The following is a 13,302-nucleotide window of genomic DNA, read 5'->3' on the forward strand; positions in this document are numbered from 1 at the left end:
TCATGTATTATTTTCCTGATTTAGTTGTATTGTCTTTATGTGTTTTCTTGCAGCTCACTGAGTTTTCCTCAAAACAGCTACAGATCTTCCTCAACTAATAATGGGGTTACATCATGATAAACCCATTTTAAGTTGAAAATATCATAAAAGAAAAATGTATTTAATACACCTAACCTACCAAACATCATAGCTTAGTCTAGCCTACCTTAAACATGCTCAGAACACTTACATTAGCCCACACTTGGGCAAAATCATCTAACACAAAACCTATTTTATAATAAAGTGTTAAAATCTCATGTAATTTATTGAATACTGTACTGAAAGTGAAAAACAGAATGGTTGTGTGAGTCCAAAATGGCTGTAAGCATATCAATTGTTTACCTTCATGATCACGTGGCTGATTGGAGGCTGTGGTTAGCTGCTGCTGCACAGCATCATGAGAGAGTATTGTACTGCAAATCACTAGCTGAGGAAAAGATCAAAATCCAAAATTTGAAGTATGGTTTCTATTGAGTGCATATTGGTTTCACACCATTGTAAAGTCAAACCATCATAAGTCAAACCATTTTAAGTCAGGGACCATCTGTATTTTGAATTTATCAGGTCAATTTCAGATCTCCATGTCTTTGGGATTGGTTACTGGAAGATGATTGTTGTCCTTTGGTGGTGTCATGTTTTCTTTATTTTTCATATTCCGTGAAGTTTTGCATTGCTATCTTTGCATTTGAAGTGCCTTCACCTCCTCCAGTCTTTACTAACTGCCTTTGAGAGAGAAATACCCTTTGTCAGCCCTGCTAGGGATTCTGAGGCTTTCTCAGACCTGCTATGGATTCATATGCTTCATGTTTCTTGCTTTCTTTTGTGACCGAATTCTCAAGCTCACATGCTTTCTCTCCATCCTGCAAGGCACCAGGCCAGGTGCTGACCGCCCCTTTTGTTTTTCCAAAGGTGGCACTAAAGCTCAAGTTTGTGGTCTCACCCAGGCCCACAGATTTGGGCCAGCTTTCTGTGCACGCTCACTAGTTGTCTGCCAAAACTCACTCTTGCAGCTGCCATTGGGATGCTCAGAGGAAACCCGCCACAGGGTGGGCAGTGTGTGAGTGAGGCAAACAGAGTGTTGAGGGTGCCTGTGGGCCAGTTGTGGGGATCCAGGGGTCCAGCGGTTTGTGGGCAGGCTTCCTGATGGAGTCCATGATGCAATTAGTAGGATTCGTGTTTGATGCCCTCCAAGAGTTCTGTTTGCCACTCTTCCAGCCTCTTCCTGCCCCCTAGTCATGTAGCTCACAATTCAGTTCCCTGGATGCAGTAAAAGAGAAACGGGCTTCTTTGTCATTGTTCTGCACAGCTGAGGAAGCTGAGTGCTCACTCATACACTCTCACACTTCTCTACTGGAAACCTGGACTTTCCCAAAGGTTCTCTCATCCATAGGTGATTGTCTAAGATGGTGTTTTCCAGGGGCTCCTGGACCATGACTTAGAGGGGCTGGAGCCAGTTCATGGGCCACACTCAGGTCCACATCTTGGACTGAGCTCTGTATGTGTATTACCTGATGCACGGGTGGATGAGACTCCTTCCAAATCCCTTGGCATATGGTGCTGGATCCCGCAGCTCCCAGAAAGGCACTTTTGTTCATGGATGGATGCCAAATTGTTGTTGTTGGGTAGGGATGGTGGATGACACAAAGGAGGGAAGTCTTAATCAGCCATGAAGCTGATGTCACTACTACTCTTGAGTAAGTCTCTTTTCCTCTCTGGGCTTCTGTTTCCTCTTCTGTACAATGAGGAGTTTGTAAAAGATTGCATCTGAAGACACTTCCAACTCTGACATGCCATGGGTTTATCAGCCATTAAAATCTTGATGGGAGTTGGTCTATTTGATGTTTCCTGCCATGAAAACTTGCAGAGAGAATTCATGGGATGGGACCCTAATTTATTTATAATAGTGAGGCCTCTGGTTGCAAATGACAGAAACCAATTCAAGATAGTTTAGGTAAAAAAGAAGAATTTATCTATAGGATATGAGAAGAGGGATGTCATGGAACCCTAGGGAAAGAAAAGAGCTGGGACTCAGAAAATGATTGGAACTAGGGGTAGGAAAACCTTCAGGGATTGTTCTCTATTCATTGAGTTTAGGTGATTGGTGAATAAGGTGGTTGGCTTATGGAATGGACAGGTACTCCAACAAGTTTCCTCTCTACCTGGATTGTTGGTTTTCCTTTGGGGAACTGGTCACAGTAGTGAGGGGAATGTGGGCTTGTTCAGATGCACCTTGTCCTGAGGGGTGGCATCATTGAAGTTCTCTGACCCTTGGGTATGGGGACAGGGCAATGTAGATGCACAAGTTTATCTGAGAGAATTGGGGAGAGAAAGGGATGTGTGTGACAAACTTAACTCTGGGTCACACTAAGACAGCAGGCCCATCTTTCCTGGGGGTCTTTTTCCAGACTGGACTTAAGCTTGGCCATAGGCTGGCTCCTGACAGAAAACCTACAACAGGCTTTTCTGCTCCCAGTCAACCCAAAATGAGAAAGAAGAGGAACCGAATGTCTTGGCTAATAAGAAAGCCTCACTCTGGAGTTGAGGGATGTGGCAGGGCTTCTGGCCACTTTCTCCTATAAATGTGGAAAGCTAATTGGTGGAACCATGTCTGAGAGATTGGAGCAAGGGAGCTGGTCTGGGCGGAGTAGAGGATTCCTGATCCCATTCCAGAGTGTCTTCATGTCTCAGTGAACCTTCCTCATCTCTCTGCTGCAGAGTGAAGGTGTCCCTAGTCCAAGAGCCCAGGGCTCCAGACTGCTATCAGGATGGTGGGTGAAGTCCCCTACCTTCTCTCAGATCTGGACCGGCAAGGCCAGCGGAGATCCTTTGTAGAGAGATATGACCCCAGCCTGAAGACCATGATCCCAGTGAGACCCTATGCAAGGTAAGCCAAGAGGAGGATTGGAGGGAGTCTAAGGCAGAACCTCCAGGAATAGTTTCCAGCCCATCAGGAGGGTGGTCACTACTTCTGCTCCCCATGCTGCTGCTCTATACGCTTGTCCTTGTGTCTTTCCATCCATCCATCCACGCATCCAATAAACCATCCATCCATTTATTCATTTACTGACCACTCACTTCCTGACTGCTCCCGTCCTTTGATGAGAGAGAGACAATAGCTAATGTTTAAGGAGAGCTTTCCCTGTGCCAGAACCTGTCCAAGTGCTTTATAATCATCTTCTCATTCACTCCTCACAGTCTCCCTGAAGACACTATTATAATCTTTATCTCTGGGTGAGGAAGTGAGGCACAGAGAGGTTAAGTAACTTGCCCAAAGTTAATCAGACAGATTTTGCTTTGTAACAAACCGTCTCAACGCCTGGCAGCCTAAAACAATTGCCATTTATTTAGCTTACAATTTTATGGGTGGGTCAGCAACTTGGGCTTAGTCCGTTGAGTGATTCATCTGGTCTTGACCAAGCTTACATATGCATCTACTGGTCAGCAAGGTGGCTTTGCTTCTGGGGGTTGGCTGGCTGTTGACTGGTGCGATGGGGGCAAGTGGACCACATGGGCCATTACTGTCCAGCAGGCTAGCCTGGGCTTGATCACATAGTAATGCAGTAGGCAGCCAAGAGGATGAGTTGAAGCATATAGGGCTTTGGAGACTCAGGCTCAGAACTGGTACACCATTTTTTTCACTGCATTCTCTTGGCCATAGCAAGTCACGTCAGCCCAGATTCAAGATATGAAGAAATGAACTCAATCTCTTGATGGAAGGAGTTGCAAGGTCACATTCCAAGGGGCTGGGAAACAGATGGGGAGTGAGAATTGGGTTATATTTGAACTGTAGAACAGGAACTCAGTCAGCCTGACTTCCAAGCTCACATGTTTAACTACAGTATCACATTATACTATATTATTATAACATTATTAATATTTTAGTAACCATAGTATTATAAAATCCTGCCTTTTCTACATGGAAAGGGCCCTGTGGCCTGTTCTCTGAGCAGCAGAAGGCCAAGAGGCATCTCTATAGGGAGGAGACACAGCACTGCTCTCTCTCAGAATCTTTGGACCAAAGGTACACCATTGAGTCCTCTAAGTTGAGAGGTGAAGGTTGAAAAGCGAGGGCATGGACTATCATCCTTAGCCCCAGGAAAGAGAGCTCTACCTACCTACTGTTTTAGCTCAGTTCATAATTGCTTTGTGGAGAGACAATGTGAGGTAGTACTTAAGAGAATGATAGGACCCTGGAGTGAGCAAGCAGTAGGTTTGAATCCCTGCTCCACTACTTACCAGCTGGAAGACTTTAGGCAAGTACTCTAATCTCGTTGTGCCTCGATGTTCTTGTTTATGAAATGCGGTCATAACAATACCCCACTACACATCTTACTGAGTTGTGAGGATTATATGAGCTAATGCATAACTTTATGATAAAAGTTACCTTTTAGGTAATGCCTGGCACATAGTACCTCATTAATATTATCTTAACTTGGGTTCTCACAAAAGCAGAGCCTGAGTTAAGAATGTGGATGCAGGTAGCTTATTTGGGAGGTGATCTCAGGAAGCAAGTGGGAAGATTTAGGGAGAGTGAGGCAGGGAAGGAGAATGTGGAGTGTGTCATCAATGTCACTGCTGTAGTCAATGGGGACTGGATTCTACTATGTCCTCCTAAGAAGTGGAAAATTTTCCACCCAAAGGATGGGAGGTGGGGGCATTTATCCGTGGGTGCCTGTACTCCATTAGTTAAGGTTTGCCACTGGGGGCATTAACCCCTGCAATTCTGAGTTGCACTTATGCTCCTGCGAAGGCTCTGGAACAGATAATGAAAAGAGGCACAGCATACATTTGAGAGGGGACACTTAACATGAGCCTCAGCTTGCACAACACTGTCCTCCATAGCTGAGATCAGAGGTGGACATGACAAGAGTCTGTGACTCAGGGCATCTTGACACCATCTTTTACAAATATAACGCTCTTACAGGGCCTGGAATATAAGCAACACTCAGCAATTAGTAAATAATACTCTATGTCTCTAGCTTTTATTCCATCTTAGATGGTCAATTCGTCAACGGTAAAATCATGGTCTTTTCCTCCTTCTTCATTTCTTCTTCCTCTTCTTCTTCCTTTTCTCCTTTCCTCTTCCTTTCACATCCCCCTATTCTCCTTTATCTGCTAGCTAATATTTATGTAGCACTTTACATGTATTAGTCTATTCCATCCTCACAGTAAACCATGAATTTTCCTCCAGCTCTTTGCTCCTTGGCAAGCCTCACTCCCACTGTGGCACACCCTATTCTGGACCTTCCCCGACCTCCTGAGAGCAAGACACGTACCCAACTCCTCTGATGGTCAGCTACCAGGTCTCCATTTCCTCACACCAGATGGAGCGGGTGCCCTCTTTCTCGTGGGATGGTCATGAGTCTCGAATACTGGTAAATGTTCTACAACTGGCTCACTAAAAAAATTCCCTGGTTGTAACCTTTATCAGTTTTTATGGTGTAAATACTTCTACCACGGCTGATTTTAAGCTACCAATGTGATGTCACTGAGTGCAAAGCTGGGTAGAGATGCACAATTGCACCCTATTATATATGATATTTCCACCACACAGATACAATAGACTTCCGTAATCTAAAGAGCACAGATACTAGTAAAATAATTAGGAGGTGATGAGTTTTGAGTATTTATTGCCTTTGTCTTTAAGATAATTTATTTAAATTTATGTAATCTAATTTTTAATATTGGCTGTGTTTAACAACTGATTTGCAAAATTCCTGACAATTTAACAATTTGCTCTCACAAACTGGTATGAGCTGGTCCCAGCACACTGCTGCTCAGAGTGCTGATGGATGCGAATCACGTGTTCCGAGAGTGGCTGCGGTTATTACTGTAGTGAAGAATTCAAGTCAGGGACTCAGGGCAGCGACCCAACGTCCTGGAACACTGAGTGTCTCATTTGTCTCAGGTTGGCGCCCAACCCCATAGACGATGCAGGGCTTCTCTCCTTTGCCATGTTTTCCTGGCTCACACCGGTGATGGTTCGAGGCTACAAGCACACGCTGACTGTGGACACCCTGCCCCCATTGTCACCGTATGACTCCTCCGACACAAACGCCAAAAGGTACCGGGATTCGCTTGGGCCACTCGGGAGAGGAGCCCAACCAGGTAGGGGCCTGTAAGCCGTTTTGTGAGCCCATTTCCCCAGTGTGGAATATGACACCCATGAATCCTGGTGGCCCTTCTCAGTGGCTGCTCTCTGAGATGTGGGCTGGGCTGACTGAACTTCTGGGCCCAATCTCTGGGGAAGAAAGCACTGGGGAGCGCTGACGTGGAGAAAGGACTGCTTGAGAGCTAGAGGCTTGAGGCTCAGGACGTTTCTGGCCAGGCTGTCGGCTGGTTTGTAGGAGCAATACATCAGGACAGGGCAGGCAAGAGTCTCACTTTGCTCTGTGCTGGTCGGACCCCACCTAGGCTGCTGCACATGGTTCCAGGCATCATGTTCTGTTTCACTTTAAAAATCGTTATTGGACTTTTATATTACAAAATATGTTTAGATGCAACCAGATGAAACTGCCAATATTTGACAATTTTGACTTGCAAAACCGTAAATTACATTGATTCAACCTAATTCACCTTAATTATAAAAGTGTTAAAGCAACGGACGTGTAACCAGGGGAAGTGTCCCCACTGTACTCCTGCTCCACTCCCCAGAAGTGAGCACTGTTGAATGTTGGTGTGGCTCTGTCCAGAATTGCTTCTACTCTGATTAAACACACCCTGTGCTACCATCTTCTGCAGATCAATAACTCTTCTTCCTCCCTACTCACAGGTCATGTTTCTTTCCTTTACACAGAAAATGAAGCATGCTATATAATGGTTAACCATTTTGCTATTTTCCGTTAAGAGTTTATAAAGATTTTTCCATGTCAGCACAAAGACATCAACTTCACTCTAACAGCTGGGTTAAACTTTGAGGTTCTGATGAACCACAATGTCTTAAACAATGAGGAAGTTCTCAAAGCCCTCTCTCTGCATTTGTTTCTTCTGGAATTCTGCCTATCTTTGGACACATGAGGTAAAGTACAAGGCATAGCCTGGAGCATATGCTTAAAGGGCTGGGCGTTTTAATCATGGTCTTGCAATTGCTTCTACAACTGTGCTTCCCCTCATCTGTGGCCTGCGGAAATCTCAGTCAGTGGTAGTTTCTAAAATCCACAGTCTGGAGAAAATTGCCGGTGAGCACCGAGAGAAAGGGACTGGACCATTGTCTGTGGAGTACTGGGTTTTCCTTCTACCTCTCTAGCCAGTACTTTCTGTCTGTTTTCAAGGTTTCCTTCCATCTACACAAAACAAATGAGTTCCTCTTCTCTTCCGTGCTATATTCTGCTCCCAGGTGATCTTATCCACTCCAAAGGCTTAAACACCAAACACATGCTGACAACCTCAATAACACGCTATCTTCAGTCCATGCCTGTCTTCCAGACTCCGAATTCGTTCACCCAGCCTCCAACTGGACAACTGCACTTGGATGACTCACAAGCATCTTGTATCTAAACCTGCATTCTTGATCCTCGGCCCCAACTCGGTTATGCTCTTCTCTTCCTCTTTTCCCCATCTCTGCGAACTCCATTCGCACAGTGGGTCAAGCCAGAAAACTGGCATCCTTGATCCCCCTTCTCCTTTTCTCCCGTATCTAATTCATCAGTAAATCCTGTTGTCTATCCCTGCCTGCCTTTCCTTAAATGCACTCTCCTTAGATCCAGTGTTGAGCTGCTGCTACTTCTCACCTGGATGCCAACAATCTTCTACTGTGGTCTCCCTGCTTTTGGCTTTTCTCATCCCATAATCCACCACTCTCACAGCAGCCAGAATTTTCTTTTAGATATGTAAAATGATCTTGTCACATAGGCTTAAAAACCTGCAATGGCTTCCTTTGCACTTGGATGAAATCCAAACTCCTTCCTGAGGATTATGAGGTCCTGTGAAATTCGGCCCTGCATTGCCTCCCAGTGTCATGCCAGCCCTTCTTCCTCACCCACCACACTCCTGTCACATGGGCCTTCTTTCAGATCTTTGAAATGGACAAACTCCTCCCTACCCTGGAGAAGATTTTTCTCTTTATTTCCCTGTTGTCTCTGTCTTTTTATCAGAACTGGTATTGTGCCAGAGATGGGCAGTAGGAGCAGGAAATGAAGGCTTGGAAAGTATCCAAATGCCAGATCCCAGCTCATGCTTGTGTCAAGGCTTTGCCCCCTGCCCCTCCCATATCGCATCCACCCTGTAGAGGAAGAAAGGAGAATCAGTGCTGCTCATCTGAAGCCACCACTGCCAGGGATGAGGGTTGTGCTAAGCATCCTTGCAAGAGTTTGTCCATTAGAGTAGCTTCAAATGGCAAATGGAAATGTAAGTCCTTTTCTTCTTTCTTGTTCTTTCATCACAGATTTCGAATCCTTTGGGATGAAGAGGTAGAAAGGGTGGGTCCTGAGAAAGCCTCTCTGGGCCGAGTGGTCTGGAAATTCCAGAGGACACGTGTTTTGATGGATATTGTGGCCAACATCCTGTGCATTATCATGGCAGCTATATGGCCGGTGAGTGGGGGTAGCCCTACTTCTGCCTTTCCTCCCAGGTCCCCAGACTGGCAAAGAATGTCATTAGTTACTTTCTCTACGAGCTGGTGGGTTTAGTACATTGTCATTATCTTTGAGCTCCTTCGGGGAGAATTTTCAGCTAATCCTTGTCAAGCATAGCAGCAGCCGCTGAAATTAATTGAAAAGTTTGCCTCATCAAGTCAGCTTGCTGACATTATCTGAGGCCTCCTATACCAACCTCAACCCCCAGCGGTCTTCTCCTCTCTCTGCTGCAATATTTTACAGACAGTTCTCATCCACCAAATCCTCCAGCACACTGAGAGCATCTCCAGGAATGTCTGGGTTGGCATTGGCCTATGCATAGCCCTTTTCGCCACTGAGTTTACCAAAGTCCTCTTTTGGGCCCTTGCCTGGGCTATAAATTACCGCACGGCAATCCGGTTGAAGGTGGACATCTCCACCCTGGTTTTCGAAAACCTGGTGTCCTTCAAGACACTGACACACATCTCCATTGGCGAGGTAAGCTGGTTCAGAAGGAGTCTAATTTTAGGAAACTAAATCCTAAATTTTCTGAATATGTGTGAGATGTGCTTCCCGGATGGAGCATCTGCCTTCCTTTTGTTTGTTAATGTCCTGCCCGTTATGTCCCATCTTCCTGTTAAGTGAGGTGGTGAGGACTCAAAACACCAGAGGAATTCAGAGAAAGCTGGAGAATTTGGAAAGGCTTCCCTGTTCCAGTTGCAACAGGGTTTAGGAGTGACCTCATCCAGTCCCTTTGATTGTCCATGAGGACACTGAAGCATACAGAGCACACTATAGGCATTTAATAAAATTGACTCATGGATCTGATCATTCTAATTGTGTACTATTTGGGGTGCCAAAGCCATAATAGAGACCATGCCTTTTGGACTTCATAGTGACATTTTCTTAAGCCTTTAATCCTTAACAATAAAATCTTCACTTTTTACACAAGAAAATTTCCCTAGTCGAGGGAACCCAGACAGGGTGAGGTTTGGGAAAAGACTTACTTTCTTACAATTGCTCTTTCAGTATGTTGAAACTATTCCTGCATCAATTATGATTAGATTCAGTTGCATGTAACAGAAAACCCAAAATAACAGTGGATTAAACAAGATGAATTTATTTCACTCTATGTAAAAGGAGTCCAGAAGAGAGCAATCCAGGGCTTGTGTGGGGACTTCCAGATCTTTCTATCTTTCTTCATCACTATCCTAGCACCTGGTTGTCATATGGTTCAAGATGGATGCTGGAGATCCAGCCATGCGAACCTTTTTTCAGTTAGCTGGTAGGAGGAAGGAGAGAAAAGCAAAAGGAGTATGTCTTCCAACTTGAGTTGGTTGCCTTTAATAATTCATCCCCAAAGTCCCATTCCACACTTTGCCATGTATCTCATTGCCCTTAACATAGTCACATGGCCATGCTCCTTCCACAAAGGAGGCTGGGATATGTAGTCTTTTAGCTGGACATGTCACTGCCCTGATTAAGCAGAGTTGTGCTAATAAGGAAGAAGGAAAGAGAGATACAGGGTAGGCAATAGCAGCCTCTCCAGCATGCTCCTAGATGGTAATAATACTCTTTAAGTCTCTCTTCATTGGGATTCTCAGTTCTAAAAGACCAGCCTCTCCAAAGTCATACCAGAATGAGACCCACAAAACTTATTATGCTGGTCTCCTGACAGCCCCCACTCCCACTTTAAGGCTGTTTTTCTCTTCTTTCATCAGACCCCTCAACCATTCTGAAAGCCTTCAGTTGAGGAAATGTTTGGGTGACCTTTCCAAAGCCTGAACCCATGTGCTTTCTTTCCAGGTGCTCAATATACTATCAAGTGATAGTTATTCCTTGTTTGAAGATGCCTTGTTTTGTCCCTTGCCAGCCACCATTCCTATCCTGATGGCTGTTTGTGCGGTGTACTCCTTTTTCATTCTGGGGCCCACAGCTCTCATTGGAATATCTGTGTACGTCACATTCATTCCCATCGAGGTAATGGCAGGTCTTTGCAATTGTAACTGCTTTACCCTTGCATTTCACACACACACTCGCACTGAATTGGATAGAAGGCTTTGTTTCCAGGGCGTGGACCTGAAGTCTGTGCCCCCACCTTGAGCTCACAGGTGTGCTTTCTTTTGTTGGCACAGTATAGTTTTTTAAAACCTTGAATTTGAATGCCTTGGGGGTGGGGGGCATGCTTCTTCAGTTTGTCGGTGTCCCCAGCACTTCCCTTGCTTCCTGGCAATTCGTGCATTTGTGTCACCTGCATCCCCAGTAGTGTCCCCCAGACCACATGAGCTGTCACAACTCATGGGGAGGACTCAGCCGAGAATCTCAAGCCGCCTTCCCTTAGAACTTTTCCTGGTACTTATACTCTGATCCCTGGATTTTCAGGCCAACTGCAACTGAGCAACTCTCTCTGAACACAGTGTTCGTATCTCGATTTCAGATGTTTATGGCTAAGCTCAATTCAGCTTTCCGAAGATCAGCAATTTCAGTGACAGACAAGCGAGTTCAGACAATGAATGAGTTTCTGACCTGCGTCAAGTTGATTAAAATGTACGCCTGGGAGAAATCTTTTACTAACACCATTCGAGGTAGGATGAGCAGCTGCTTAAAGAACCACTTACCTTGTAGAATTTGCTCTTCTAAGGGATTCTTAAGGTTCCTGGGGCCAGGCATTCCAGAAGGGGGCTGAGGAGACCCCTTGAGCTGCTCTGCAGGCTTTTCAAAGAATTACGGAGATTTTATAATAAACTCAGGCATCTGCTCTGGTGAACCCAAGGGCTCAGCAGGCGAGCGACATATGGTCATCTTTAACAGGGCACGTGGATGCAGGTACTGCCAGTTACCTTTTACAAAAATAATCCACTGAAACATTATGAGCAGGAGAAGAGCTGTCTCAAGCTATTTCCTTGACTTGGAAGATGTCTGCACGTACACCATCACACACTCACACTTACACCTGTATCTCCTTCTCGCCTGCAGCAGCCTCACTGTGATTGGATGGCCCACAGATTTGACGTTCCTCAGGCAGATAGGAGGATGCCTATATAGCTGGGGATTTTTGAAGATGATATTAAAACTATTTCAATCAAATATAAATGCAAATTTAATTGCAGGAACATTTACATAATTGCTGACATAGACTCAGGTGGTTGGCCAGTTAATGATCTGAACCACGGTGACAATTGACTCTCTGGATCTACAATTACACTTTTAGACCAGCATGTAATTGGGCCTGAAGCTGTGTATCCACATTTTAGGGAGTGGCTTTAGAAAACCTGCTTCTGAGCTTGCCAAAGGAAGTGCCCCAGGTTGGGACACCAGTAGTCTTAAGGGACCCTCTTTGAACCCCAGAAATACTTTCTCACACACTGAACTCACTTCAGTACAATTTATTTGATTTGATTAAATTAGACTCCATTTGACCTAATTCAATTTAATTCAGCTCAAAATCAGGTCAGTTTAATTCAATCAATATTTACCAAGTTCCTACTATGTGCTGTGTGCAAGGCCATGAGACCGGCACAAAATGATTAAGAAAGGGTCCCTGCTTTTAAAATTAAGGGAGGATGGGCTAACTAAGCTCAAAAATAGCTGTAAGTTTGTTGGCTCTACCTCTAGACTATATCTGGAATCTTTCTGTTTCTCTTCATTCCACTGCCACCCTAGTGCAAGCCAATATTCTCTCCCTTCTGGACTGTGGCAACTTGCAGATGCAACTCCTGCTTTCTTCCTTCCCCCTAAAATCCATTCTGCACTCAGCAGCCAGAGTGAGCTTCTAAAAATGTCAATCAGATCCTGTCCCTTCCTGCTGAAAAATCTTTAGTGGCTTCTTATCATGTTTAGATTATTCAAATTGAGGACTTGTGAATGAAATCCATTTTCCTTCATATGGCCTATTAGGTAATCTGGCCCCTGCTGACCTCTTTGACCTCATCACATCTTATCCTAACACTTGATAGTTCCACTTGAGACAGGCAAACCTTCTGTCTGTCTTTAGAACAACATCCACACTCATTCATGCCTCAGGATCTTGGCAGTTGCTGTTACCTCTGCCAGAAATGTCTTCTGCTAGATGTTTGTGGTGAGTTTGTCTTGACTTTAGGTCTCCTCTCAATGTCACTGACTCAAAGAGGTCTTCTGGACCACAGTCATATGCAGGTCAACTCCACAACAGTTCCTTTTAATAACTTACTAGCCCTGTTCATTTCTTTCAGATCACTTAACACAAGGTGTAATTATCTTATTTAATTGTTTGTTTATTTCTTTATTATCGATCTCCCCTCCTGAAAGAGAGCTGAGACATTGTTTACTCCTATACTCCCCAGCACCAAGCACAGCACCTGATATATAGCAGATATCAGATTAAAATTTGTTGAATGAGTGAGCACATGAATTAATGATACAATAAAATGGAGAAATGCCACAAGAGAAACTGAGAGAAGCTCCTTGACGGTGAGCATCCAGGGTTGGAGAAATAAAGAGAAGCCTCGTGGCACAGGTGGCATTTCAGATAGACCTTGAAGCATAGCAAGATTTGGACACAGAGAGAGATGGGGAAGCCTCCAGGTAGGAGCAAAGGACTAAAGGTGGAGAGGGAAGGGTGTGCTTGGGGAAAGGAGGTAGTGGAGATGAAATGGTGTGCTTGGGGAAGGAGGTGGTGGAGATGAGAGGGCATGCCTGGGGGAAGGAGGTGGTGGAGATGAGAGGGTTAGCC

At 44.9% G+C, this 13,302-nt stretch overlaps 1 protein-coding gene across 1 annotated transcript in view; it reads left to right on the forward strand.

Moving 5' to 3' along the window:
- Positions 1-2,804: 2,804 nt before the first annotated feature.
- Positions 2,805-13,302, forward strand: part of LOC101396086 (ATP-binding cassette sub-family C member 12) — a 56,144-nt gene continuing 45,646 nt past the window's right edge. The window contains 6 exon segments of the mRNA XM_014779711.2: positions 2,805-2,923; positions 5,948-6,103; positions 8,423-8,570; positions 8,856-9,089; positions 10,398-10,571; positions 11,029-11,176. Of these exon segments, the coding sequence (XP_014635197.2) occupies positions 2,805-2,923; positions 5,948-6,103; positions 8,423-8,570; positions 8,856-9,089; positions 10,398-10,571; positions 11,029-11,176 (979 nt within the window).

This window comes from Ceratotherium simum, chromosome 30, assembly GCF_057802395.1.
Source record: "Ceratotherium simum simum isolate JZ-2026a chromosome 30, ASM5780239v1, whole genome shotgun sequence".
NCBI classification, from domain to species: domain Eukaryota; kingdom Metazoa; phylum Chordata; class Mammalia; order Perissodactyla; family Rhinocerotidae; genus Ceratotherium; species Ceratotherium simum.